Below are 27927 nucleotides of genomic sequence, written 5' to 3' on the forward strand. Positions count from 1 at the left end.
AGTTTTTTCATCTGCTGATGGGCATTTAGGCTGTTTCCAAATCTTAGCTATTGTGAATTGTGCTGCTATGAACATAGGGGTGCATATATCCTTTCTGATTGGTGCTTCTAGTTTCTTGGGATATATTCCTAGAAGTGGGATCACTGGGTCAAATGGGAGTTCCATTTTTAGTTTTTTGAGGAAACTCCATACTGTTCTCCATTCTGGAAGCTTTTTTGAGTGGGGGTAAGTTTATTTACAGTTGTTTTTTTTCATAGGATTATCCAGAAAAGTTATGTAAGCCATTATCTCTTGCTTAGATTTTGCACTCTTAGAGTCTCCTTACTTTCACGCTTGCTGCTCATATGAACTATTTGTCACAGCAGCCAGTGACCCTTCTAAAAAGCACATCAGGTTATGTCACTCTTTTTTTCCAAAACCCTCCAAAGGCTTCTCTCAGAAAAGTTGAAGTACTTAACAGAATTTATAAGGTCTTTTATCTACCCTTACCTCCCATGTCACTCCCATGTCTCTCCACAACAGCCTCACTGACCATCTTATTTCTGTCTTGCATGCACTAGGCGTGCCTTTACTTACCTTTTTAAAATTTATTTTATTTTATTTTTATTGATTTCAGAGAGAAAGGGAGAGGGAGGGAGAGATAGAAACATCAAAGATGAGAGAGAATCATTGATTGGCTGCCGCCTGCATGCTCCCCCACTGGGAATCAAGCTCACATCCCAGTTCAATATTCCCTGACTGGGAATCAAACTGTGACCTCCTGGTTCAGAGGTCAACACTCAAACACTGGTTACACTGGCTGGGCTCTACTTGCCTTTCTTTTTTTTTTTTTTTTTTTTAAATCCTCACCTGAGAATATTTTTCCATTGATTTTTTTTTTTTTTTTTTTTTTTTTTTTTAGAGAGAGGGGAAGGCAGAGAGAAACATCGATGTGAGAGAAAGACATTGATTGGTTGCCTTCTGCATGAGCCCCAATGAGGGCCTGGGAGGGGGAGGAGCCTGCAACCAAGGTACATGCCCTTGACCAGAATTGAACCTGGGACCTTTTGGTCTTCAGGTTGATGCTCTGTCCACTGACCCAAACTGGCTAGGGCTGCTTGCCTTTTTACATGCTGTTTCCTTTTGCCCAAATGTCCCTATAACTGGTTCTTTATGTCTTTGCTTATTCATTGCTCTATCAGAAAAGGCTGTCCCTGAGTTGCCTATATATGGGGTGGGGCAAAAGTAGGTTTATAGTTATTTGTTTGGAAAATAATACAATAATTAACAAATTATTGAGTCAGAAAGATTTGTACTTGAATCCAGGCTTAGTGATTTTTGTTTTTAAGTTATGACCTAGTAAACTTAACCTTTCTTAGTCTTTGTTCCCTCTTTTGTTAGATTTGGTTAATACTATTGACATAGACTTGATGAACAAATGAGAATATTTGTGAAATAGCCTTTTTAGTTGTCTTGTGGTTTGTGAATGTAAACGATCAAACAAATATGTTATCATTGAACTGTTTCTTTTTTCTTCTTTTAATCCTATCATTTGTCAAGCTTTGCCTAAAGAATCTTTGTAGCCTTCATTTTCTCCCTGCTGCCACATGCTTGGATGTAGCTTGCACATTCTCCTTGGCTTGGATTTGCTGTTTCCAGTTTTTGTCTACTTGGTTTTATGTGTGGGAAGGGGAAGACCACAAAGAGCGATGAGCTTCAATTTCAGTGTTTTCTCTCATGCTTGAGTAGTATATTCTGTGCATACTACTTAGTGCAAAGCAATTCAGTTACAAGAAGAGTGGGGATATTTATCATAGTGATTACTTAACAGCAGCTCTCCACCAAAGGTATGTATATATTAGAACTCCTTGTGGAACTTTTAAAATTTATATTCCTGGGCCCCACTCCAGACTTACTGAATCAGCATCTCTGGGGTGGGGCCTGGGTATTAATTAAAATTTCACTAGTGATTTTTTTTTAATATATTTTATTGACTTTTTACAGAGAGGAAGGGAGAGGGATAGAGAGTTAGAAACATCGATGAGAGAGAAACATTGATCAGCTGCCTCCTGCACACCTCCCACTGGGGATGTGCCCACAACCAAGGTACATGCCCTTGCCCGGAATCGAACCTGGGACCTTTCAGTCTGCAGGCCGACGCTCTATCCACTGAGCCAAACCAGTTACGGCTCACTAGTGGTTTTTATGAAAACATTCAGTCAAGAACTTCCAGTTGACTTATTGCAGCGGTTCTCAACCTGTGGGTCGCGACCCTTTGGGTGTCGAACGACCCTTTCACAGGGGTCGCCTTAGACCATCGGAAAACACATATAATTACATATTGTTTTTGTGATTAATCACTATGCTTTAATTATGTTCAATTTGTAACAATGAAAATACATCCTGCATATCAGATATTTACATTACGATTCATAACAGTAGCAAAATTACAGTTATGAAGTAGCAACGAAAATTTATGGTTGGGGGTCACCACAACATGAGGAACTGTATTAAAGGGTCACAGCATTAGGAAGGTTGAGAACCACTGACTTATTGGAAGACCATTTCAAGCCATTAAGGCAGATCACTGTTTATAAATATTAGTTTTTGGTTTTTTAAAAATATGTTTTTATTGATTTCATAGAGAAGAAGGGAGAGGGAGAGAGGGATTGAGCTTGCAACCCAGGCATGTGCCTTGATCGGAATCGAACCTCCCTCCTGGTTTATGGGTCAACACTCAACCACTGAGCCACACCAGCCCAGCTATAAATATTAGTTTTGATGACATATTATTTCCCAAAATCCTTCAATCACTTTTCTATTACTAAAAAGTAAAATCAAAATGAAATTTGGCATTCAAGACCCATTTATATTTATGGCCTCTGTAGTTTAATCCTGTTAATTCTGTTTTTTTGCCATTCTTTTTGATGACTTTATTTTTAGGAGACTGAAATTGCAGGTTAGCTTTATTTTCAACTACCTACTTCTCTAATGATGAATGTCCCATTCTCTTCCCCATTTCCTTGATCTCTAACAACTACTTTTCTTCTAAAGGCTACCTCAAAAGGCACACTTTCTCCATAAACCTTCCTCACTGCTAGAAGTCACGTTCCTTCTTTTAACTCCAAAATATTTATGTGCTTTATTTTTTCACTGATCCCATATCATGTTTATCTCCAGATACCTTTCATCTCTATTAAACTTGAAGTTTCTTGATGACAGATTCTATTTGTGTTCTACCACCACTCACTCAGTAGAATGGTACTTTGTACATAGTGTCTGCTAAGTTCCCCACCCCCACCGCTGATTTGGGAAAAGCTTATTTGCATTTTTTAATGTTTAGTGAAATTTATAAAAACGCTGCTGTTATGTTAAACTAGTTTAAGTCATTTTCCAGAAAAATATAGAATTTCTTATTTTTCTTCTTAGACCTGGCTTTTGACAGGCTGCTTCTTGTTTACAACTTGTGTTTTGTGATAAATATAGGATTCAGAGATGTCAGGCTAGCTTTTCCTCTTGTATTGTTTGCCAGACATGGTAATTGTTGGGAGACAGACAGTTCTCCATGGGTCTCTCACACATTATACATGTCTTGCAAGTAGAGGTACTATCTGCCTTTTTTCTGGACTATTTCAAGGATATTATAGTGAGCAGCCTTGGAAGATACAGATATTGTTCCAAAGCAAAGGGCAAGCTTGCTTGCTGTTGAGTATAATAAAAATAGGCTTCCCCCACATATGAAAAGGTGCTCAACATCACTAATTATCAGAGAAATGCAAATTAAAATCCCAATGAGATGTTACCTCACACCAGTCAGAGTGGCTGTCATCAGTAAATCAACAAACAACAAGTAAGTGTTGGCTAGGATGTGGAGAAAAGGGAACACTCATGCACTCTTGGTAGGAATGCAAATTAGTATAGCCACTATGGAAAACAGTATGGAGGTTCCTCATAAAATTAAAAATGGAACTGCTTTATGACCCAGCAATTCTACTTCTGGGTATATATCCAAAGAATTCCAAAACACTAATTCTAAAAGATATAATGCACCCCTATGTTCATTGTAGTGTTATTTACAATAGCCAAGATATGGAAGCAACCCAAGTGCCCATCAATAGATGAGACAATAAAAAAGTGGTGATTATATATATATATATATTTATAATGGAATATTACTTGGCCTAAAAAAAGAATGAAATCTGCCCAGCTGACATGCTCAGTGGTTGCGCATCGACCTATGAACCAAGAGGTCACTGTTCCATTCCCGGTCAGGGCACATGCCTAGGTTGCGAGCTCGATCCCCAGTGTGGGGTGTGCAGGAGGCAGCCGATCAATGATTCTCTCTCATCATTGATGTTTCTATCTCTCTCTCCCTTACTCTCTGAAATCAATAAAATATATATACGAAAACCAGAGTGAAATCTTACTACTTGTGACAGCATGGATGGACCTAGACCAGCCATGGGCAAACTACGGCCCGCGGGCCGGATCCGGCCAGTTTGAAATGAATAAAACTAAAAAAAAAAAAAGACCGTACCCTTTTATGTAATGATGTTTACTTTGAATTTATATTAGTTCACACAAACACTCCATCCATGCTTTTGTTCCGGCCCTCCGGTCCAGTTTAAGAACCCATTGTGGCCCTCAAGTCAAAAAGTTTGCCCACCCCTGACCTAGACTCTAGGTCCTAGAGAGTATTATGTTAAGTGAAATAAATCAAACAGAGAAAGACAAATACCATATGACTTCACTTATATGCAGACTTTAAAGAACAAAATGAATGGACAAACAAAACAGAAACAGCCTCATAGATACAGAGAACAAACAGGGTTGCCAGAGGGGAGGGAGTTTGGAGGATTGGGTGAAAAAGATAAATGGATTAAGAAGTATAAATTGGTAGTTACAAAATAGTCATGGGTATGTACAGTTTAGAGAATATAGTAAACTAGAGGCCCGATGCACGAAATTTGTGCAGGAGTAGGCCTTTGCAGCCCCGGCGCCTGCTGGCTGTGGCGGCTTCCTCGATCCCTTGCATCCATGGCAGCTGGAAGGGCATCCGGACGATTGTTCCGCTGTTCGGCTGTTTGGTCAATTTACATATTGTGCTTTTATTATTATAGATAATATTGTAATACCTATGTATGCTGCCCTGTGGGTACTTGAAATATTGGGGGATCACCTTGTAAATTGTATGATACTCTCACCATTATGCTGTATTGCATATTGAATGTCAACTGTAACTGAAAAATAAAATTAAAAAGTAATAGTCTTCCTTCAGAGAATGTTTGCTTAGTTCAGCATAGTAAAGATAACATCAGCCTTCAGAGCAAAGGACAGGCATGTTTATGCTCATTATAAAAAGTTGGGTTCCTTAACCTCAGGGTTTCTCTCCTGCAACGTAACCCACTGCATGTACAATTGTTACCTGGCTCTCTTTGTGTCACCCTGTGGGAATTGGGGGCTTACAGAACTGTCACAAAACTGACTACTGCTACTGCCCTGATTAATAAAGTTCTTTGTCTCTGACCTAGGAGTCTTGTGTCTTTCTCCAACATCCATGAAACTGGTAGGATAACTTGTTAGCTTATAAGAAGGATAAAGTCTTAGATTTTTCACAGTAATATGTAAGCCACTCTTTTTAGAACTGAAAACGAGCCCTTCTACAAGTAACTCTTGGTAAATCTTCATCTAAATTAAACCCAAATCTGGAAAGTTACCTGGGTGAGGCTAGAATTCAGGTCCCTTATGACTATATACTATGTTCTCTTTCCCCCCTCTATTTTTTCCCCCACAAACCAAATTTATTCAAGTTAAAGGACTGTTATTCTGAGATTGCCCTTCTATCAAATGATGATGTTAACAGTGATCTCTTTCTTTTCCAAAAATAAAAGCATTGCTATTTTATGTGGATGAGCAACACTGACTAGCGCGTTTATTTGTTTATTTAAAGCTGAAGTTTTTAATGTATCTTGCCTTCAAAAGAGAAATGGGGTATTTGGGAGGGCTTTAAAAAAGTTGGTATAGCATGATACTTTTAATGATAAATAATTGAATAAATAATAAAACAACATGTTTGATAGTGATAAATGTTAAGGAAAAGAGGAGGACAGGACGGTATTGAAATTTTAGGTAATGTTGGTAGGGAAGGCCTCACTGATGTTACTTTTGAGTAAAGAACTGAACTAAGTAGGGAGACTTGCCACTCACCTATCTGGAGGAAAAGCATTCTGGGCAGAGGAAACAGCAAGTACAAAGGCTCTGTAGCAAAGTGTGCCTGGTGCAAGACTTTGAGGAGCCAGTTTGTAATGCTTTGAAGACATAGGTTGAGAGGATTATAGTGTTGCCCTTTGTCTTAGTTGTCTTTCTGTGCTTCAGTTGGAGCACTTGCTTTTATACTTATACTAGGGGTCCCTCAGCCTGGCTTGTGCCCTCTTGCAATCCGACATCCCTCGGGGATGTCAGACTGCCGGTTTCGGCCTGATCTCCGTAGGCCAGGCCAAGGGACCTCACCAGTGCACGAATCCGTGCACCAGGCCTGTTTCGACGTGATCCCTGCAGGCTAGGCTGAGGGACCCCATCTGTGCAGGACTTCATGCACCAGGCCTCTAGTATGCATACAAGATATTTGGTTAATCTCTTCCTGCCCTCCCCCCATCCTTCTTCTGAGATTCATCAGTCTGTTCCATGTTTCCATGCCTGTGCGTTAAGTGTCTACCCCCTGGTGGTCAGTGCATGTCATAGCTACCGGTCAAATGATCAGATGGTCGCTTAGGCTTTTATATGTATAGATATTAGTTACTTCTTCACTTGTGGAATAGGGTTTCTTTAAGATTTTGAAAACTACTGAATTACATAACTTTTTTGCAGTATTCTCTAGTTTTCATTGACAGTCTTTGTAAGTGCCCATCTTTCAACATTTAATGTAAGTCCCACATCAGCATTTTTTCTTTTTAATTCAGCAGGTATTTGAAAATGGATTTAGACCTTATTTTATATGATTTATTTTTTAACTCCCACATGGATTCTATTCTATTTTTGTGAAGAAAAGAAGCTGAGGTAACCTGGAATAGTTAGAAAATAATCTAAGATAGCATACCAACTAAAACCTCTCTAGCCAAGGTCACTAATACCCTTTGTTACTAAATATAGAAGCTAGTTTCCATTCTTTTTTACCTTGAGAAATTAACACCAAACCATTTCTCCCTTGAAATACCATCCTATCCCTCTGGTTGTACCATTTCTGTCTTAAGGATTCTTCTTTCCTTGGGTTTATGCCTTGACTACCTATGCTTCTCATTCTCCTTAATCTCTTTTGAAATTCTCATCTACTTTATGATTTCAGTTACTACCTATATGTTGTTGATTCTCATATTAGAATTTCTAATCTACATCTCAATTTTGAGCTTTGAGCAGTTGTAATAAGTTGGCTTCTGACTCATCCATTTTGATGACCAATGGGTAAAGAAGATTCAGATATTTAAAATAACTTTATATCTTTTCACCACAAAGAAAAAAGAACTTATTCTTCCTGTCTTTGTTTTGGTAAATAGGATGTTTGTCCAGTTGATTAAGCTAGGATTTTTATATTGATGCCCACTAGTCAAACACCATCAGTAACACACCCCATAGGTAAACAAAGTTGGGTAAATTGATGCTTTCTGCAACATGGGAAGTCACATGCCATGAGGAACTATGGAGTGTCACAGTAAGAACGTGCTGGATGGAGAATTGGGGCTTTTGTTAGGTAATTTTGGGGAGGATTCAAGGAAGTGGTTTGGGTTTGCTCTGGATTGGGTATTGTCAAGTAGTGGGAATAGTTCTATAATTGGGTATCTTTTTTTAAAAAAAGATATGTTTTAATTGATTTCAGAGAGAGGAAGGAAGAGGGAGAAAGATAGAAACATCAGTGATGAGAATCATTGACCAGCTGCTTCCTGCACGACCCCTACTGGGGATCGAGCCCAAAACCCGGGCATGTGTCCTGACTGGGAATGGAACTGTGACCACCTGTTTTCATAGATTGGCACTCAACCACTGAGCTACACTGGCCGGGCTATGATTGAGTATCTTAATAAGTCTTATCTAGAAGGTGAGAAGAACAGGGTCAGGTTAAAACTGTAACTGGTAAAGAAGCAGTAGTCCCAGTTAGCTGATATTTTTGTGTGTGTTTGTATGGTTGGACAGAGACCTTGCTTTTGTCTGTACTCTTACTCAAACAGACTTGGCTTTGCATCATGGTCATAGTGGACCTTCCTTATCTGATATTGGTGATCTGTGAGATTCTGTTTGATAGAAATACATCAGAGCCTAACTGTGCTAGGCCATCTCCTAGCTGTGAGAGGTTGCTTTTCTCTCTCACTTATTTGGGATAGGTGTAAAAGATTAGGTACCATTTGGCCAGCAGCAAGATGGATGAAGAATGTTTTGGACAGGATATATGAACAAAGAATTTATATGGTATTGAGTGCTTATATGTGAGAAGCAGTAAAAAAGCTTATTCTACTTGAAATATATCAGTAAGCTCCAGTGGTGTGTTGAGACAGAGATGCCTAGTTTGTTTATTCCTTACCAGGGAAGGATGGGTTAAAGGGTAGGGATATGTATCAATCACATATGGAACTTTGTAAAGCTAAATGTTTTCATACTTACAATGTGCCAGGCACTAAGTACTTGTATGGTCTCTTGATCCATACTCCGGTAAATTGGGATAGAAATGAAGGATGCATATCTCTGATGTTGGGAATAAGAGCCAAACTGGAGATCCAATTGAGGCTAGTCATATAGACTGTAATGTTTAAGAGTGTGAGTTTCAGCAAAATAGTTTGGGTTTGAATCCTGGCCCCCTCCTCACAATTATTAGTTATATAACCTCGAGCAAGCTACTTAACCCCTCAGAATCACTTTATTTTACAAATTTAAATGTGCAATAATTATACCAGCCTCAGAGGGTTGGCAATACTTGGTAAGCACTCAGTATTCAACAGTTGCTGTTATGTACTTTACTTTCTTTTTTTTTTTTTGGAGTGAAAAAAGTCAAAAGTTTATTCTACTTAGTATAAGAATTTTTCATTAAATATATAGTAATTCATTTATCAGAAAATGATACCAGGAACTATGAGAAGTAGTTGCATTACACAATGACTATGACTAGAAAATCTCAAATGCAACTAAGCAGCTATGCTATATATATGGTATATAGCTCTTGTTCTGGGCTAATGTACATTTCAGTTTAATATAGAATTGCTTTATGGGTGTTAGAAAGGCAGCAATAGTTATATTTTGGCTTTTCTTCTAGATACTTAAGTTAAGGCAGCAGTTCAAGCATATTAAGTGAAGGTAGTTAAAATTTAATGATAATTAATATAACTTGCATACACTGTTTACTGCTTTCTTAAATACTTTTCTTTTACTGGCTATGTGACTTTGGACAAATCACAAAACTCCTCAGAGCCTCAGTTCTGACATAACTTTGCAGGATTGATATAAGAATTAAAAAGTATACATGGAAGCATTTTAGAAACAGAAAGTACTCTAAAATATAATAAATATTAATGTCGAGTATGTTGTCTTTCAAGTATTTGAATTTACTTGACAGGTAAAGGACTATGGTTGGGTTGTGATGTTTTGTGCCAGATTATACAGGATCTTGAATGTTAGGATGAGAAATTTAGATTTCATGCTGTGGGCTTTAGAAATTCAGCTGCTAGACAGACTTTAGATCAGGGCAATGAGATTGCAAAAATGGTGGCATAGAAAACGTGGAAATGGAGGAGAACCTAGAGGTCCATCGACCAGATTTAGGAAACTGTTTCAAGCTAAATAATGGTGGTTTTGATTAGTGAAACTACAGTAGAAGTGAAAAATCTTAAGATATTTCTAGGGAATTAGTGCAATTTAGGTACAAGTTGAATGTGAGGGATATAGAAATAAGAACAATAAAGGGTTCTTGAACTTTAATTTTGGAAATGATTGGTTAAATTTGTTTAGGTATAAATGGTTAACAAGTTTGAAGAAATAGCCGTGTGACAGTGTACAAGATGACTAGAGACTTGGTTTCAGGTATTTATTTGGCTTTCTCCATAATGTAGGCCCAAATATGTAATGTGTGAAAAGAAGGCTTTTGGGAAAAGGTACAGGTTTCACTGGTAAACTAAAAAATTTGGTTTTAAGTTAAAATAAGTATAAGTTTGTTAGAAATATTATTAAAATCTGTTTGCTATGCTGCAATCGGGGGTTAGAAATTAATTTGAAATGCATCAAAATGAGAGATGAATAGAATCTTTATGGTGAGCACGTGGATATTCATTTTAAAACGCTTTCAACTTTTCTGTATGTTTAAAAGTTTTTTGTTTTTGTTTTTTATTTAAAAGTTTTAATAATAACACATTAGAGAAGTGGAGATATAAACAGTTTGCTAAAGGCTAGTCTTGAGAATTTCTCTTCCCTGACCTGAGACTTTTGTTTTCTCTGTAGGAACTTTCCGCTGCACTTTTTGCAATACAGAGGTAGAAGAAGATGAATCAGCAATGCCCAAAAAAGATGCACGCACACTTTTGGCAAGGTTTAATGAACAAATTGAGCCCATTTATGCTTTGCTTCGGGAAACAGAGGATGTGAACTTGGCCTATGAAATACTTGAGCCAGAACCCACAGAAATACCAGCCCTGAAACAGAGGTGAGTATAGTCCCTGTGCTCTTACCAATAACACTTTAAGCTTGCTCTTGTTTTAACTACCTGTACTTTGAAGAGAAAGAGTGGGTAACTAATTTACTAGGAGACTAAAGACTAGTGTTTCATAGATTCCAAGCTCTGTCGCACTTGTCTTATTAACTTGTGCCTGTGATGAAGTTTGTTTGTAGTGAATACAGAAAAGTGTGGGCCTTAGGCAAAAATCTTTAAATAGTCAAGTTTGACTTCAACTACTCACTCTGCTTATTAGGCCTGCTGCAACTCAGGCAATTGTCAGCTAATCCTAAATTGGTAGTGCCTCTTGGGGATATTTGAATTTTCCTAGCCAAGTTCTGAAGGCTGAAGTTCTTTAAGGAATACAGCATTCACTTTTTTGTTTTTGAAGCACATTAACCACACCTTTCTTGACTGCCTCAGTTTTCAGTGCAACTTCCTTGAAAGTGAAGTAAAATATGTGTTTCCTGTGAGTTAGTACTTCTTACTATGGCTTCCTATTCTTTTGAGTGTCCTAATTGAATTGCAGATTCAGCCTTAGTTTTGCCATTCCATAAAGTGGCTTATATTCTTTGAAAAGCATACTAGTAAAAGGGAATTGGGGTCAGCGAGTGTTCTCCTACGATACCTCTTTTCTTTTTCCTCCTAGTGTTAAACTAAGAGGAAAAAGCTAAGAGCTTAGCGTTTACTGTATACTCTTTCATAGGACACATTAGTCCAAATTGTAACTACAGTTTTTAAGAACACAATATAATACTATCTATGAATTATTCTTGTGTTTCTTCTTCTAACTATAGTTATTTTCCTGTTTATCAAGATATTCCCTGGGTACAATAGTATTCATTCACCATCACCAATGGCGTCCTACCTCTAATGTTCCCCACTTACCACTGTCCACTTCCCATTCCAGAACTTTATTAGATATCCGTTGCTTCATGCCAGCGACAAGTCTGAGTGGTGGTGACGCCAGAGACCCTAGCAACTCACTATATCAAATAACCTGGCTTCTCATTAGGAATGGTGATGACTCCAGGGATGAAGAAAAATCAGGAAATAGAGCAAATAAACCGATCAAGAAAGAACCTATCCAACAGCCTGGTCACTAGGGAATAAAGGGTGAAATAGAGGCAGGCAAAAGAGATAGAATGGGGTACCTGGAGGTGCCAGCCAGAACTAAGTTCAAGAGAAAGACCATTGAGCGAGGTTACAAGGTGTTAACCTGGCTGAGATGGCCTTACTAAGCATTTGACAAGCTCCACTGCCTGGTTATAACATCCTGGAAGTGGTATTGATTTAGCCTTTCTATACTAAAAGATTTGTTTCAGAGCATAACAGATCTGCAATAGCCATCCTACCCCAAATATAAGAAAAGAAACCACAGTAGAGTGGAAAGGGAGTTCAGAGATGACAGTGATTCACTGATGATTTAAAAAGAAAATAAGTGGCATGATTGTTAGTTTGGTTACTGATCTGTAACCAATTAAATTCTAGCTTATCCCCAGATCAGGAGCCAGAAGCTGCCTCTGCAGAATTAGTAGACTTAACCCGAGAGCTGATGGACAGTTCCAGCTTTCCAGCAATTCTTTCTTAAATGGAATTCCTTGCTCACAGCCTCTCCCTTTCCATCATCTCTTATTTAACACTCACCTTAAAGATCTTTAAAATTTTAGTTTGAAATAATATTCCTCCCACACTCCTGAGCAAGAGTTATATCTTTTAAAAGTTCTAAAATGTCTTAAATAATGTAAAAAGATTTAAAACTGAATTGTCCATTTTGTCATCTTTAAGTAAAATGTGTGTATTCTCTCCATAGAAGAAATTTAAATATGCAGAAGGAGTGAACCTACGTGTCTCTCATCTAGATTTTTAGTGTCACATTTGCTGATAATTTAGATTGGTCTATATCTGTGGTGAAAGTAGAAATAAAATCTGTGTAGTCAATTCTCCATGGTTAAAAATATCATTTTAAAAATATTCTTCCAAATTTTAAAATTTGTTTGACTTGTGGTCAGATCTCTTCTGCTTCAAACTGGAATTAAACCAATCTTGATTTTCTATAATAGAGTTCTGAAAACAAGAGACTTACATAAGTATCCTCATACTAACATTTATGTATTTTAATTGTTCTGTTCTTTTCCCCCACTTTTCTTGTTCTTCTCTACTCAAAGTACTAAATACTTGTTGACCTTCAGAGTTAACGCTAAAGATAGAGCTTGGATGAAAGCTATGTGTTGAAGTTTATACAGAGAGAAATAGTAGCTTCAGGGAAAGTGAGTAAACCGTTTAAGAATCTGCCCTGGCTGGTTTGGCTCAGGGGATAGAGTGTCAGCCTGCGGACTGAATGGTCCCGGGTTCAATTTCAGTCAAAGGCATTTTGCCTAGGTTGCGGGCTCAATCCCCAGTAGGGGGTATGCAGGAGGCAGCCGATCAATGATTCCCTCTCATCATTGATGTTTCTATCTCTCTCTTCCTCTCCTTTTCTCTCTGAAATCAATAAAGATATAAAAAATAAAATAAGAGTCTGGATGAAGAAGGCACAGAAAAGGACAGAGGTGTAGTTGGCCAGGTCAGAGCTAGAGAAACATTTAATGTATGGAGAGAGACAAAAGGCACATGGCTAGTTCAGGGAGATACACTTGGGGGTAGACAGGCATATAGAGCAGGCTCAACACAACAAGGTAAGGATGTTGGCTGGGGATAGAAGAGATATTCTGGGTGAGAGAAGAGAGACTCAGGATGTAGAGTAAGTACATAAACATAAACACAGTTCAGGCCAAGGGAGAAGAGAAGAGAAAGAAAAGTGAATGATTGAGGGAGACTAAAATTCAGAGAGCCAATTTACACCAGAGTAAGCAGAGTCAGATTATAGTGAGTGCAGTGACACAGCCTTTTAGAAGACATCGGAATAGGTAGAAGATGGTAAGAGAATGACTAGGGCCAGATAAGGATTAAATTGAGACAAACATAGTAAATAGTTCAAAAAGTACCATGATGAATGCAGAAAGAAAAGAGAAAGAAACCAGTTATTTGCAGTGTAGCATAAGACTTTAAAATGTAGCAAGACAAATAGATGGATTGGGTTTAGAGAGACACCTACTAAGCCTAGACTCAGAGGGCAACAGCAAATAACTGGTACAAAGACTAGGGGAAAGAACAGTTTTTAAGCAGCTCTAGGTATAGCTAGAGGTAATAGCTGGCAGACGTGGATTAAATGACTGGGTCAGCTTGGATTGCACAACTGGAGAGAGTGCTTTTTTTTTTATTGATTAAGGTATTATGTATGTTTCCAAATCTCCCCCATTCCCCTCACCCCACCCCACTCCCGTACATGCCCTCACCCTCCTGCTGTCTCTGTCCATTGGTTATGCTTATATGCATGCATACAAGTCTTTTGGTTGATCTCTCAGTGGCAGTGGGCCTTTAGGTACCCAGAAGGAGAACAGGAAGGATGGGATAGCCCAAGATTCCTCCAGAGTATGGCCAGAAGCACAGTGTTCTGAGGGAGAGAAATAAAGTAGGATCCAAGAGAAGGAAAAATAGTGAATGGTTTGTGAGAGAGAGAAGTGTTAGAAGACATAAAGACAAGTGAAGAAGTATTGCTTAGGCTCAAATTGAGACAGGACTCCACACAAAACAACAGTCCAGGTTCCATGGAAACATTTAGAGAAAAATGGAAGAGAAGTAAAGGAAAAACGTGGGGCCAAAAGAGTCAGTCAGAGGTGGAGAAAGATACATGAAAGACATACTAGTACCTGGGAGAGATTTTTGCCAATTAGTGTCTTTAAGTGGATTATGTCATCATAACATTCTCCCCTTTTCCTAAGTAGACTCATTGCAACATCTTCAACTATAAAACCTCAGTCATTCATATACCCCAGATTAACCTAGAGTGTGAAGAACTTAAATGTAAATATGATGTTCTAATAACTGAGGCATTTTTCACCCTGAGATATAAACGAGGTTTCTCAGCATTGTTAAAGCCTATATACATGATTGCTAGACAGGCAGCTGCCCTCCTTTTCCAACACCAAGATTTGAATATTTTTCTTCCTGTCCTCTAATCTTTTCATTCAGCAAAGACCGTGCAGCAACTACGACTGGAGCTGCTGGCCTGTCAAGTGGGCACCACCGGGAAGCATGGGCTACCAAAGGCCCCTCCTATGAGGACTTATATACTCAGAATGTTGTCATTAACATGGATGACCAAGAAGATCTTCATCGAGCCTCACTGGAGGGGAAATCTGCCAAAGAGAGACCCATTTGGTTGAGAGAGAGCACTGTCCAAGGAGCATTTGGTTCTGAAGAGATGAAGGAAGGTAAGAGAAGTCATTAAAATGAGTATGTCTTGGGTTCAGTTGAAAATGAGTTTGACTTAGTGCGAAATTGCCTGGGCAATTCTTAGTTTTATTGGTAATCCACTATATCTGTGTTCCAAAATAATTGCATTGTAGCAGGAAGTAAGAAATTGAGCAATAAGCATTAAAACCAAATAATATACTTGCATTTTCCTTCAACTTAGTTGAAGAAACAAATAGACAGCTTTTAAGTCTATCTATCTACCTATTTATCATCTATATTTTTAATTGAGGTAAAATTGGAATATAGCATATGCTTCAGGTGTACAACATTATAATTCTATGTCTGCACTACAAAGTGATCATCACCAAAGTCTAGTTACCATTCTTCACCATACAATTGAACCTCCTTTACCCATTTTGCCCACCCCCTAACCTCCTTCCTCTCTGGTAACCACCAATCTCTGTATCTATGAGTTTTTGTTTTGTTTTATTTTGTTTTTTAAGATTTCTCATATGAATGAAATCATACATTATTTGTCTTTCTCCATCCTACTCATTTTACTTAGCATAATACCCTCATGGTCCATTCATGTTGTTACAAATGGCAAGATTTCATTCTTTTTTATGACTGAGTAGTATTCCATTATGTATATATACCAATCTATTCATGATTCAGTCTTGAAAGAATGTGTGTTTGTAGACATTTCTTCTGGATTGTTCAATTTGTTGGTATATAATTGTTTATACTAGTCTCTTATGATCCTTTGTATTTCTGTAGTATTAGTTGTAACTTTTCTGACTGATTTTGTTTATTTGTGTCTTCTCTGTTTTTTTCTGGGTTCATATAGTTAAAAGTTTGTCATTTTTTTAATCTTTTTAAAGAACCAGCTCTTGGTTTCATTGATCTTTTAAAATTTCTTTTTAGTCTTCATTTAATTATTTCCACTCTGATCTTTATTTATTATTTCCTTACTTCTGCTAACTTTCAGCTTTGTTTGTTCTTATTTTTCTAGTTCCTTAAAGTGTAAAGTTAGGTTGTTTGTTTGAGATTTTCATCTTTCTTAAGGTAGGCCTTCTTGCTATGAAATTCCCTCTTAGAACTGCTTTTGCTACGTTCTGTAAATTTTGGTGTGTTGTATTTATGTTTTCATTTCTCTCTAGGTATTTTCATTCTTTGATTTTTGTGTGATAATCCGTTGATTATTTGGTAGCATATTGTTTAAGCTCCACATTTTTGTGCTTTCTTCATTTTCTTTTTGTGATTGATTTCTAGTTTTATACCATTGTGGTTAGAGAAGATGCTTGATATGATTTCAATCTTCTTGAATTTATTAAAACTTGTTTTGTGACCTAATGTGATGATCTGGAGAATATTCCAAGTGCACTTAAGAAGAACGTATATTCTGCTACTTTTAGATAGAGTGTTCTGTATATATCTATTAAGTCCATCTGATCTAATGTGTTGTTTAAGGTCAGTGTTTCCTTATTGATTTTCTATCTGGATGATTTATCCATTGAGGTAAGTGAGGTGTTAAAATCTCCTATTATTATTGTACTAGGGGCCCGATGCATGAAATTCGTGCAAGAGTAGGCCTTCTTTCCCCCAGCTGCTGGCACCAGCTTCCCTCTGGCACCTGGGACCCAGGCTTCCCTCACAGCCCCAGCTTCATCAGGAAGGTCATCCAGAAGGACATCTGGTCTAATTAGCATATTACACTTTTTTATTATTGTACTAGAGGCCCAGTGCATGAAAATTCATGCGGGGGGCAGGGGGAGGTCCCTCAGCCTGGCCTGCTGCCCCCTCTCACAAGCCACAGTCTGGCATCCCTCTGCAGGAGACGACCAGGCCAATCAGGGGAAGGCACTGCCCCCATCACCCTGCCACTACTACTGCCTCTGGCCTCCCTCTGCAGGAGGGACCAGGCCAATCAGGGGAAGGCACCACCCCCATCACCCCACTGCTGCTGCCACTGCCAGCCGCCGTGGCTGCCAGCCCTCCTTGGCCCTCGCAGCTGCCGTGGCTTTGTCCAGAAGGACGTCCAGAAGTCCGGTCTATCTGATCTAATTAGCATATTACCCTTTTATTAGTATAGATTGCTGTTAATTTCACCCTTTTAGTCTTTTAATATTTGTTTCATATATTTTGTTGCTCATGTGCTGGGTGCATATACATTTATAAATGGTATATCTTTTTGCTGGAATGGCCTCTTTATCATTATGTAGTGCCCTTCTTCTTCTTCTTTTTTCTTTTTTTTTTCAATCCTCACCCGAGTATATTTTTTCATTGATTTTTAGAGAGAGTGGAAGGGAGAGGGAAAGACAGAGAGAGAAATATCAATGTGAGAGAAACATACCAATTGGTTGCCTCCTACATGTGCCCTGACCAGGGCCCTGGCTGGGGAGGAGCCTGCAACTGAGGTACATGCCCTGGACTGGCATTGAACCGAGGAAACCTTCGGTCCACAAGCCAATGCTCTATCCACTGAGCCAAACTGGCTAGGGCCTCTTCTTTGTCTTTTATTATAGTCTTTGTTTTAAAGTTTATTTTTCTGAAATGAGTGTGCTACCTCAGCTTCTTTTCCTTTCTATTTCCATAGAATATCTTTTTTAAAAATTTCTTTATTTAATAAACATTTTATAAGAGTTTATTTGAGTCAAATGGAGGATATGCCTGGAAGCAAATCTCAACAGATAGTAATATACTTCCTGCATGGAATATCTTTCATCATCCCTTTACTTTCAATCTCTGTATGTACTTACTTCTGAATTGCCATGGTGCAGGTCAGGGCTATCACCTGGCCTGGCTAAAGCATGCATCAGCTTCAGGCTGAGGGTAGGTGGGGCTCTCAGCAAGGCATGCCCACCTGTGTTAACAGATTAAAAGGGGAGTTCCAAATGGTGCCCACCATTGTCTCCATTCCCAGCCCGCGGGCCGTAGTTTGCCCACGGCTGGGCTAGGGCCTCTTCTTTGTCTTTTATTATAGTCATGTATGGTTTAGGTACTCTTCAAACTGGTGGTTTTGCACTGTGCCCAGGGCAAGTGAGTTTGCACACAAGTCCTTTAAGTTCAGGTCCTCTGTTTTCTACAGTTCTATGCATTTCCTGGACATACTCCCCATTGGTTTTCAAAGCCAGGTGTTTTGGGAGTTTGTCTCTTCTGTACAGGATCGGGATCCCTCTCAAGTGTGGATACCTATAGCTGGGGTGTGGTGTTTTTTTTCTTCTTTTTTTTTTGTAAGACCTTGTCTCTGCCTCTTGCCCATCTTGAGGCTGCTCTTTTATCTTTCATTGTAGAGGCTTTGTTCATCCAATTTTCAGATCTTTGTCAGAAGAAATTATTCTCTACTAGAGGCCCGGTGCACAGATTCATGCACCAGTGGGGTCCCTTGGCCTGGCCTGCGGGGATTGAGCTGAAATGGCTATCCGACATCCCCCAAGGGTCCCGGATTGTGAGGAGGCGCGGGCCACCGAGGGACCCCACCGGTGCATGATTGGGGCTGGGGAGGGACCGTGGGAAGGTCCTGCCCATCTTGCCCAGTCCAGATTGGAGTGATCAGGGCCGATCAGGCTGTCTTGCCCAGTCTCGATCAGGGCCAATTGGGCTGGCTGGCCAGGGAGGGACCACGGGAGGTTGGCCAGCTGGGGAGGGACTGCGGGAGGGCTCCAGGGCATGTCCGACCCATCTCACCCAGTCCTGATCAGCCGGACCCCAGCAGCAAGCTAACCTACTGGTTGGAGCATCTACCTCCTGGTGGTCAGTGCATGTCATAGCGACTGGTCGAACAGCCAAACGAATGATCGGACGCTTAGCATATTAGGCTTTATTATATAAGGTATAGCTGTAGATTTGTTGCGTCCATGGGAAGAGGTATGATCAGGATTTTCTTATACTGGCATCATGAACTGCCCCTTAATCTCCATTTATAGATTTAAGAAAGAACCATCTCTTTCTCTTAATTTCTTGGAAAAGTGCTCTTGTGTTCAAGGTGGCCAAATTCATCTCTTCTTTTTTGTTGCCCTAATTCTTTTTAATCCTCACCCAAAGGTATTTTTTATGGAGGGAGGGAGGGAAGGAGGGAGGGAGGGAGGGAGGGAGGGAGGGAGGGAGGGAGGGAGGGAGGGAAGGGAGGGAGGGAGGGAGGGAGGGAGAAAAAAACATCTATGTGAGATAGAAACATCAATGGGTTGCCTCCGGTATGGACCCTGACTGGGGATTGAACCTGCAACCTACATATATGCCCTGACCTGGAACCCGTCACCTTTTAGTGTACAGGACAACACTCCAACCAACTGAGCCACCTGGCCAGGGCTGTTGTCCTAATTTATATGCACTATTATTTCTCTGAATTTGGAGCGATAACTATACACTAGTCCAAGCTTTTTTTTTTCTTGTCTCATAAACACCAAGGAGTTTGTGCCACATGAAATATATAGAAAGATACCACCTGAGTGAAGGACTAAGGATATTCAACAACCATGAAGACTGGTGCAACTTCATACTAGAATATTTTAGAAATCTCTGTGAGCACTAAAGAATTGCATAATAATCATAACTTTGAGAACTGCAAGCTTTTGCTTTGTAAATTTTAGTCTCAAGTTACTGGATTTTGGGGGATGATGATTTAGGAGTACATAGAAAATAGAAGGTTAAGACTGGACAAAGATTACTCAGAAAGTGGGAAGCAGAGATGAAAGGGAGTGTGTACCTCTGGTTGGATTTCATCAGCATTCAAATCTGCATGCCTCTGTGTATCTTATTAACATGGCATCTGAGTATGGTTCTTTAATAGTAAAGAATTATCAGTAATTGAAAACCACTTGTTTTTTGGCATTTCTCCTAACCTTTTTTCCCTTTATATTTAGCATTTCTTTACTGTGTATGCTAAGAATTGTAAAAGTAGTGTGGAATTAGGTAGTGATGATAAAAGCAGGTGATACCTCTAGTGTGATTCTCTTTGGTATCTTCATTCCAGTCAGAAGAAAAAAAGTTAGTTTTTGGCAACCATACTTCACTCTCCCTCCTCCTGATCAGCTTGGCTATGATGTTTATTTTGATTCAAGTTGTTGTAGATTATATAGTAATTAGGCTGTCAGCTATTTAATAGGCTTGTTTTCCCCAACTTGGCTTCTTGCCTATTCTTGAAGCAACCAAATCTTATTTTCTTTGAACTTAGAAACACAACTGAATAAAACTATTGTTAACCAATATTATATACAATTAGACTCATAAGCTTAACATTCAATGTTTATAATTCCTAGAATAATCGAATTTGAATCATAAGGACCTTAAATAAGTCATTTAGTGTACTAGATTTGTCATGTCTAAATTTGTTTTTGTTAAGTTTTATGACAGTAAAATAGACTCTATCCAGTGCATGTATGAATTGAGTCTTATTTGTCTTACCCTTAATTTGCCTCAGACTTCATTTTAACATCTTTCAGAATTTCATAGACTTCAATCATGTCCTTATTACTCTACAGAAAGTTCTAACTCCTTTCCTTGTTGTTTTTTGTTGTTGTTAATCCTCTCCTAAGGATATTTTTTTCCATTGATTTTTAGAGAGAGTGGAAGGGAGAGGGGAGGGGGGGAGAAAGAGGAGAGAGAGAAACATCTATTGATTGCCTCCTGCCTGTTCCCCAACGAGGGCTGCAATCAAACTGTAACCCAGGTACATGCCCTTGACTAGGAATTGAACCTGCGACTCTTCACTGTGGGCGCAACACTCTAACCACTTAGCCACACTGGGTAGGGTGCTAAAAGTTTTCATTTCTTTTGATTCTACTTTCCTTACAAATAGTTCTGGTCCCCCAGCCCCTCCACCTACAGTTTTTATTTTATTTTAATTGCCTCTTTTTGGACAATCTCCAGTCAATGTACTCGGCTTGAGACCTACTGACCAGAAGAATACCATACATGTTGTTCATGCATGGGTTCATCATTAATGATTTTGAGTTTTATTTCCAATGTCCTTCAGGTTGTTACCTGATACTTTGTTTGTTGCTTTGGCTCTGGAAGCATATTAAAAATAGCAACCTTAGCCAAACTGGCATGGCTCAGCAGTTGAGCGTCCACCTAAGTACCAGGAGGTCCCATTTCGATTCCAGTGTGTGGTGTGTAGGAGGTAGCTGATCAACGATTCTCTCTCATCATTGATGTTTCTTCTCTCTCTCTCTCCCTTTCTTTCTGAATGTTTCTATCTCTCTCTCTCCCTTTCTTTCTGAAATTAATTTAAAATATATATATATATATTTTTTGTATCTGATAGCTTGGACCACACCTTTCGGCATATTTTAGATTACTTTTCTAGATTACATTTGCCAGTGTAGAACTGGATCTGCCACTTTTCTGCCCATTTATACAACTTTCAGCTCTTCCTATATATTTTCTGCTATCAGCTTGGCCCTTAAGTAGCCAGAATTGCTTTAGAAATTTAGTAATGTTTCTAAATATTGCTCAAATATTAACATCATTAGTGAAGTTGACAATTTCTGATTATAAATTTTTTTTAAATTTATAACTCTCTTAAATAAGACTGTTCCTAGAACTAGTGTTTAAACTTTACAGTCCAGAGATTTGCTCATTTATCCTAATATTCTGTTTTCTTGTCTTCATCTATAATGCAGAACAATTCCTTTTGTCCCATACCTCTCAAGACCCTTGTCAGAAATCTTTTAAATATAATTTCATTTAGTTTACAAAACTAAATAGATTTTCCCCTCATTTTATATTTATTTTAAGCATTAATCAAAACACTATTTTGGAAATATGAAACTATTTGGAAAATTTTTAAAGAGGTAATGATTGCCTTAGAGCAGCGGTTCTCAACCTGTGGGTCGCTGTGGGTCGCGACCCCTTTGGTAGTCGAATGACCCTTTCACAGGGGTCGCGTAAGACCATCCTGCATATCAGATATTTACATTACGATTCATAACAGTAGCAACATTACAGTTATGAAGTAGCAATGAAAATAATTTTATGGTTGGTTCACAACATGAGGAACTGTATTTAAAGGGCCAGAAGGTTGAGAACCACTGCCTTAGAGACTCATGTGCATTTCTTGTCTTTTTTTTTCTTTTGAATTACTGCATTGACAATAAGGGCTCTAGGAGTAGGTCCATCCTTTGGATTTCAGTTCTCATTTTTTGTATCCAGGTTGTCAAAAGCTTATTTTGTCCTAAATTTTTAACTTCTCAATTCTTGTTTCCCATTCTCTTTTCTGCCCAATATATCATCTCAGGAGTTCTATACTTTTTTAAAATGTCAAGAGCTAATCCATTCCAATATGTTAATGAGAAAATGCTTTCATTTCACCGTAGCCAGAATTGACCATTTCTGAGCCTTTTTTTGATGCTGCTGTTGATTATAAATACCACTATTCTAAGGGCCAAGCCTATTCTAAGCACTTCACATATATTCACCTAACTCTGACAGTAATCCAGTGAGGTAGATACTATTATTCTTTTCCTGTTTTGTTTTTGAGAAAATTGAAGCAGAACCCTGGCTGGATAGTTTGGTTAGAGCATCATCCCATGCACCAAAGGGTCACAGGTTCGATTCCCAGTCAAGGCACATCCTCAGGTTCCAGATTTAATCCCTGGTTGATTCATGTTTCTCTCGCACATCTCTCTCTCTCTCTCTCTCTCTCTCTCTCTCTCTCTCTCTCTCTCTCTCTCTCATCAATGAAAAATATATCCTCAGGTAAGGATTAAAAAAAGAAAATTGAAGCAAAGAGAAATGAGGTAACTTGCCCCAAATCACACAGTTAAAAAATGTTAAGAGTCAGGATTTGAATAAAAAAGTCAGTTTCAAATAACACTTTTAATCCTGTTATATATTTTAAATGGCAATATGTTTGGTATTATTTTCCAAATACCGAATACAAATGTTTGTCTTAAATTTTTCATCTTCAATATATCAGACAAAATGTGTACACAAAATGATAAATAGGAAGTGTGTAGTAAGAGAATTTTTATTCATGATACTAGATTCCTTATAAAGAGTTCAAAGTGTGCTTAGTTTGCTTCAGGAAGCTAAAACTGCCATATATTCATTGAGTCATCAAATATTTATTCAGTACCTAACAAGTGATAGGCACTATTCTAGGTACATGGGATATATCACTGAATAAAAAAGATGAATATCTGTTGTGGGGGACCTACATGCTGGGAAGGAGGGTGCTAAAGACAATAGTCAGGAGTTACTTATGATGTTAGAAAATCATTGCTCTGGGAAAAGATAGAGCATTGGGAATATAGAGGTGAATTCAAAGAAGATGATGTTTGAGTAAAGACTTGAAAGATGTAAGGGAATTAGATGTCAGTGTCCCAGGTAGAGGCCAGAGGCAGTACAAAGGCTCTAAGGTAGAACTGTGTGTGGTGTGTACAGGAATACCATGGAAGCCACTCTGGCTGGAGCAGAATGAGCAAGGGAAAGGAAAAGACGTAGTAGGTGGGCAAGAGGGGTTCAAGATAATGGAGGGCCTTATACACCATTGTAAAGTATCTGGCTTTTCCTCTGAGCAAAGTGAGGAGCCATGTCTTGTCTTCCTGTTATGACAGCTGCTATTCCTGGTCTTTCATAGACATTATTTCATACTAGAGGCCCAGTGCACGGATTTGTGCACCGGTGGGGTCCGTCAGCCTGGCCTGCGCCCTCTCACAATCTGGACCCCTCGGGGGGGTGTCGGATAGCTGGTTTCGGCCCAATCCCCACAGGCCCGATCTAGACAGGAGGGAGCCCGATCCTGTGCATTGAGCATCTGTCCCCTGATGGTCAGTGCACCTCATAGCAACCGGTTGACCAGTCTTTCAGTCATTCGGTCGCTTGGGCTTTTATATATATAGATGCTCTTATCCAGAGTCCTAGAAGGTAGATGCTTTTATCGCCCCATTTTATAGAAGCAGGTACTGAAGTTTAGAGACTGAATATCCTGACCAAGGCAGCACAGTTTACATGTGAACCAGGATTCAGTTCCAGGCTATATTACTCTTAAAACCCATGTACTTAACCATCAGGCTACTTAAGTTCCAGTTTGTGAGAAACATTTTGAATATATTATGGACAGCAGCTCGAAAAGTAGAATCAGTGAAGTTTTATCGGTGTTATTTTATAATATTATTGTATATTTAAATACCATGTTTTAAAATATATATATTATTATAAAGGAATATCTTTTATATTTAAGGATATTGACTTTCTGGGTTTTTCCCCCCAGGTGGCTTAGATATAGATGCATTTCAAGATCGTGAGGAAGGCCGTGCAGGGCTGGATGATAACGAGGAGGTTATGCGAGCACTACTCATTCATGAGAAGAAGACCCCCTCTGCTACTGCTGGCTCAGTGGGGGCGGCTGCTCCTGTGACCGCTGCCAATGGCAGTGACTCGGAGAGTGAGACCAGTGAGTCAGACGATGACTCCCCACCTCGTCCAGCTGCTGTGGCTGCACATCACCGAGAGGATGACGAGGAGGACGATGAGTTTGAGGAAGTAGCAGATGACCCCATTGTTATGGTGGCTGGTCGTCCATTCTCGTACAGCGAAGTGAGCCAGCGGCCAGAGCTGGTGGCACAGATGACACCAGAGGAGAAGGAAGCGTACATAGCAATGGGACAACGCATGTTTGAGGACCTCTTTGAATGATCTGTCCCTACATTTTCCTCCTTTCTCTAAAGCTCATTTCAAAAAGAAAGTACCTACCTTTGAAGAAAAGTATTTAAGTGGCTTTCTGCCCTTCTTGATGTAAAGCGACTGTTAATCTTGCGCAAAAAAAACCACAAAAAACACTGGGAGAGAAAGATTGATTTTTATGACAGAAACTTTCCCAAAAGGTAGGTTGACTACAAGCGTTCCTTTTCCCATTACTACTACAGTATTGCCATTTTACTGTATTTTCTTATCTAATCCTTTTCCTTTCCTTTTTAAGACACATTCTTCTCCCTTGTGAAATAAATAAGGGAAGTCTTAAGGTAAATTCTTTCTGTCTGCCTGCAGAAGCCCACTATGACAGGTTACAGTAATTCACTGATCACATTTTTTAAAAATCTATTTTGAGCCAGCATTCCAAACAATTCCTGGTATTGCTGCAAACCAAAGCAGCTTGCCAACAGCAAATCATTTAATGAGGGACAAAACAATCTTAAAACTTCAATTGAGGATGATGTCAATAAGTAAGGGGAAGTTGGGAATGTGTGTGGAAGAGGGATGGATATGCCTAAATCTTATGATTAATATCTAAACCAAAATTTGTGTATTTAGAACTGACCTGACTGGAAGAGTCTATTGTTTTGCTTATTGTCTTTTGGTTTGTATGTTGGATGATAGAAAGCAGAAAGTATTTTGGTAAACCCTTATGAAGAAATTAGGAAAAAAACAAACATGAATGAAGGACCAGGAGTTCCATGTAAAGGGTTCAAAAGTGAAGAGCATTGAGAATAGTACCTTTTAGAATTGCCTGAGTTTGTGCTGATTTGGAAATCCTTTATAGAAAGGTGAGACTGGTCCCTTCCTTTTTCTCTTCTTCTACAGTGCTGTAAATTGTTTAATGAGGGCATTTCAGCAAAAATTAGCATGTAACAATTGATACTCCCCTCTTTTCCCCTCTCAACACTATTGAACATCTTCTTTGTTTCTCTTTTGATTGTTGTCAGACATGGTATTATAGAGTACACCCAGTATATTGTTGAGCATTGTAACCTCAAGGAACATAGTTTATCATTTCAGTTCTGCTGTGTAGCATGGTATTATTCCCTAAGGCAGAACTTTAAAAGTAAGGAACTTTCATACAAGGATCTATAACAATTGTATATTTTGTAATATTTCCCCTTGCATTGTAAGTTTTAAGTATTTATCATTTTTTATAGTACATGTGTGTAGTTAAGGTAGATTTTAGAGTTATCTGAGCCTTATAGGAAGTGGTGTTTCATTTACATGGTGTATGAATGACTGAATATTAACAAACTATTTTATACTGACTAAAATTTGTTCATTTCCAGCTCTGTAACATCTTGGAACATAATTAAAATGAATATTCTTCCCATTAAAAAAAGTTTCAGACTTTGTTCTCTTATTAGTTATATTTTAAATAATAGATGCACTTGTGTGTGGTCCAAACTTTTTCTGGCAATAGTTGACTTAAGAGTGACTTTTAGCCCTGACTGGTGTGGCTCAGTTGATTGGAGCATCATCCCATACCCAGGAAGGTGGTGGGTTTGACGTTTCTCTCTCACATTAATGTTTCTCTCTCTCTCTTTCTTTTTCTCTATCTCTGTCTCTCCCTTTTTCTCTCCCTCCCTTCCTCTTTTCCTTCTGCCCTCCCTTTCCCTTCCTCTCTAAATCAATGCGGAAAAAAAAGAATGACTTTCATAATAAAGTTTCTATGAATGTTTCCCTTTGGAGGAAAAAAACGCACTACTCTTATGTATGTACCTTGTACACATGGACTATTCAACTTTTAAATATCTTTTTTAACTTTTATAGTTGTAGAATGAAGTTCACGTAAATAAAATAGTAATCAGATACAAAGTTTTAAAAACAGTTGTAGGTTAATTGTCATCTTTTTATTTCTCAAATAAATGTATTCACTAATTTTTCTTGAATCTGACTTGCATGTTCTTCCTAAAACTACTATTCTTTTTCTTTCCCATTATCTACCAACTTCTTAAGTAATCATACAGATTAGTTACATACTTCTTTCATCTCCCTCTTGCTCTAGGTTTTGCCCTATTCCTACATAGAAACAGCTTTCCCCAGTCCTAATTGTTCAACCTAACAGCCCTTTATTCCTCTGTTTTTTTGGCTGCTTTTCATTATTTGATGCCATCAACTCATTCTTTCTCTTTGAAACGCTTTCATTTGATACCCTAGTCATTACACTGACTCATTACCTCATTGGCTATTCCTTCTCAATCTTTAGACTTCATTTTTTTTTCTCTGCTGCATGTTGCGGCATATCTCAAGGCCTAGTTCTTTTTTCCCTTCTTTCTCTCTCTCTCTCTCTCTCTCTCCCTCTCTCTCTCTCTCTCTCTCTCTCTCTCTCTGAAATTTATGTAATGTGAAAATGTCAAAAGTGAAGACAAGCCCTGGCTAGGTAGCTCAGTTGTTTGGAACATCATCCCGTGCACAAAAGGTTGCAGGTTCAATCCCCAGTTGGGGTGCATACAGGAGGCAAGGTGAAGAATAAGTATATTCATTACAGCAGTGTATGAAATAGAATAGGTACATAGGTATACCAAATAGGCATTAATCATGAATTAAATTATTTTTCCACGAACCATTTAGCCATTAAAAAGAATGTATTGATAGGAAAAGATATCCATAATGTGTAATTATAGAAGGATTCTGTTTTTCTGTGTGTGTGTGTGTGTGTGTGTGTGTGTGTGTGTAAAGAAAAAAGTAGCTAATATATGTGTTGAGACACTAACTTCTTTACATACGTTGACTCATTTAATCTTTATAACCTGTGAGGTAGATATAGGTATACAAAGATGTATATAATTAGAGTTGAGAATTACAGTGGTCTTAAGTTATAATGGAAAAGATATTTTCATTTTGAAAAAAGAATCAAATAGACATTTTAAAAAGTTCATGTAGAAGGTACTTGGTAGAATTAAAGAAATAGAGTGACAGTGCTCATTTCAGCAGCACATATACTAAAATTGGAACAATACAGAGAAGATTAGCATGGCCCCTGCACAAGGATGACACGCAAATTCGTGAAGCGTTTCATATAAAAAAAAAAAAAAAGAAAGAAAGAAGAGTGACAAAAGTAAGCTTTTTATATTATTGCTAGGATTTTTAGGTGTTCCTTTTATAAATTCTGGATTTATCATTTCCTTATATAAACATCTCTGAATTTATACTCAAAATTAATAGGGAAATATAGCTTAATATATAAAATTTTGTACACTACCCCACATTTCAATAACATATCTTGTGACTCAAGGGAGTTTGATATTACTTTATCCAAC

The 27927-nt window shown here is 38.5% G+C and overlaps 1 protein-coding gene and 1 non-coding gene across 10 annotated transcripts in view; both read left to right on the forward strand.

Moving 5' to 3' along the window:
- The window catches only part of GTF2E1 (general transcription factor IIE subunit 1), a 45134-nt gene extending 19128 nt beyond the window's left edge, over nucleotides 1–26006 (forward strand). For all 9 annotated transcript variants that reach the window (XM_006090930.3, XM_023755774.1, XM_023755776.1 and 6 more), the window contains 3 exons: nucleotides 10453–10654; nucleotides 14738–14979; nucleotides 24177–26006. In XM_006090930.3, the coding sequence (XP_006090992.1) occupies nucleotides 10453–10654; nucleotides 14738–14979; nucleotides 24177–24601 (869 nt within the window). In that variant the 3' untranslated portion in view covers nucleotides 24602–26006. The remainder of the gene's footprint in view (nucleotides 1–10452; nucleotides 10655–14737; nucleotides 14980–24176) is intronic.
- A 1579-nt stretch (nucleotides 26007–27585) lies between these two features.
- Nucleotides 27586–27692, forward strand: LOC111826490. The gene has a single exon (XR_002829825.1). It is a non-coding gene; the product is annotated as a U6 spliceosomal RNA (small nuclear RNA).
- Nucleotides 27693–27927: the final 235 nt, after the last annotated feature.

The sequence above is a fragment of the Myotis lucifugus genome, unplaced genomic scaffold (genome assembly GCF_000147115.1).
Source record: "Myotis lucifugus unplaced genomic scaffold, Myoluc2.0 scaffold_84, whole genome shotgun sequence".
NCBI lineage: Eukaryota > Metazoa > Chordata > Mammalia > Chiroptera > Vespertilionidae > Myotis > Myotis lucifugus.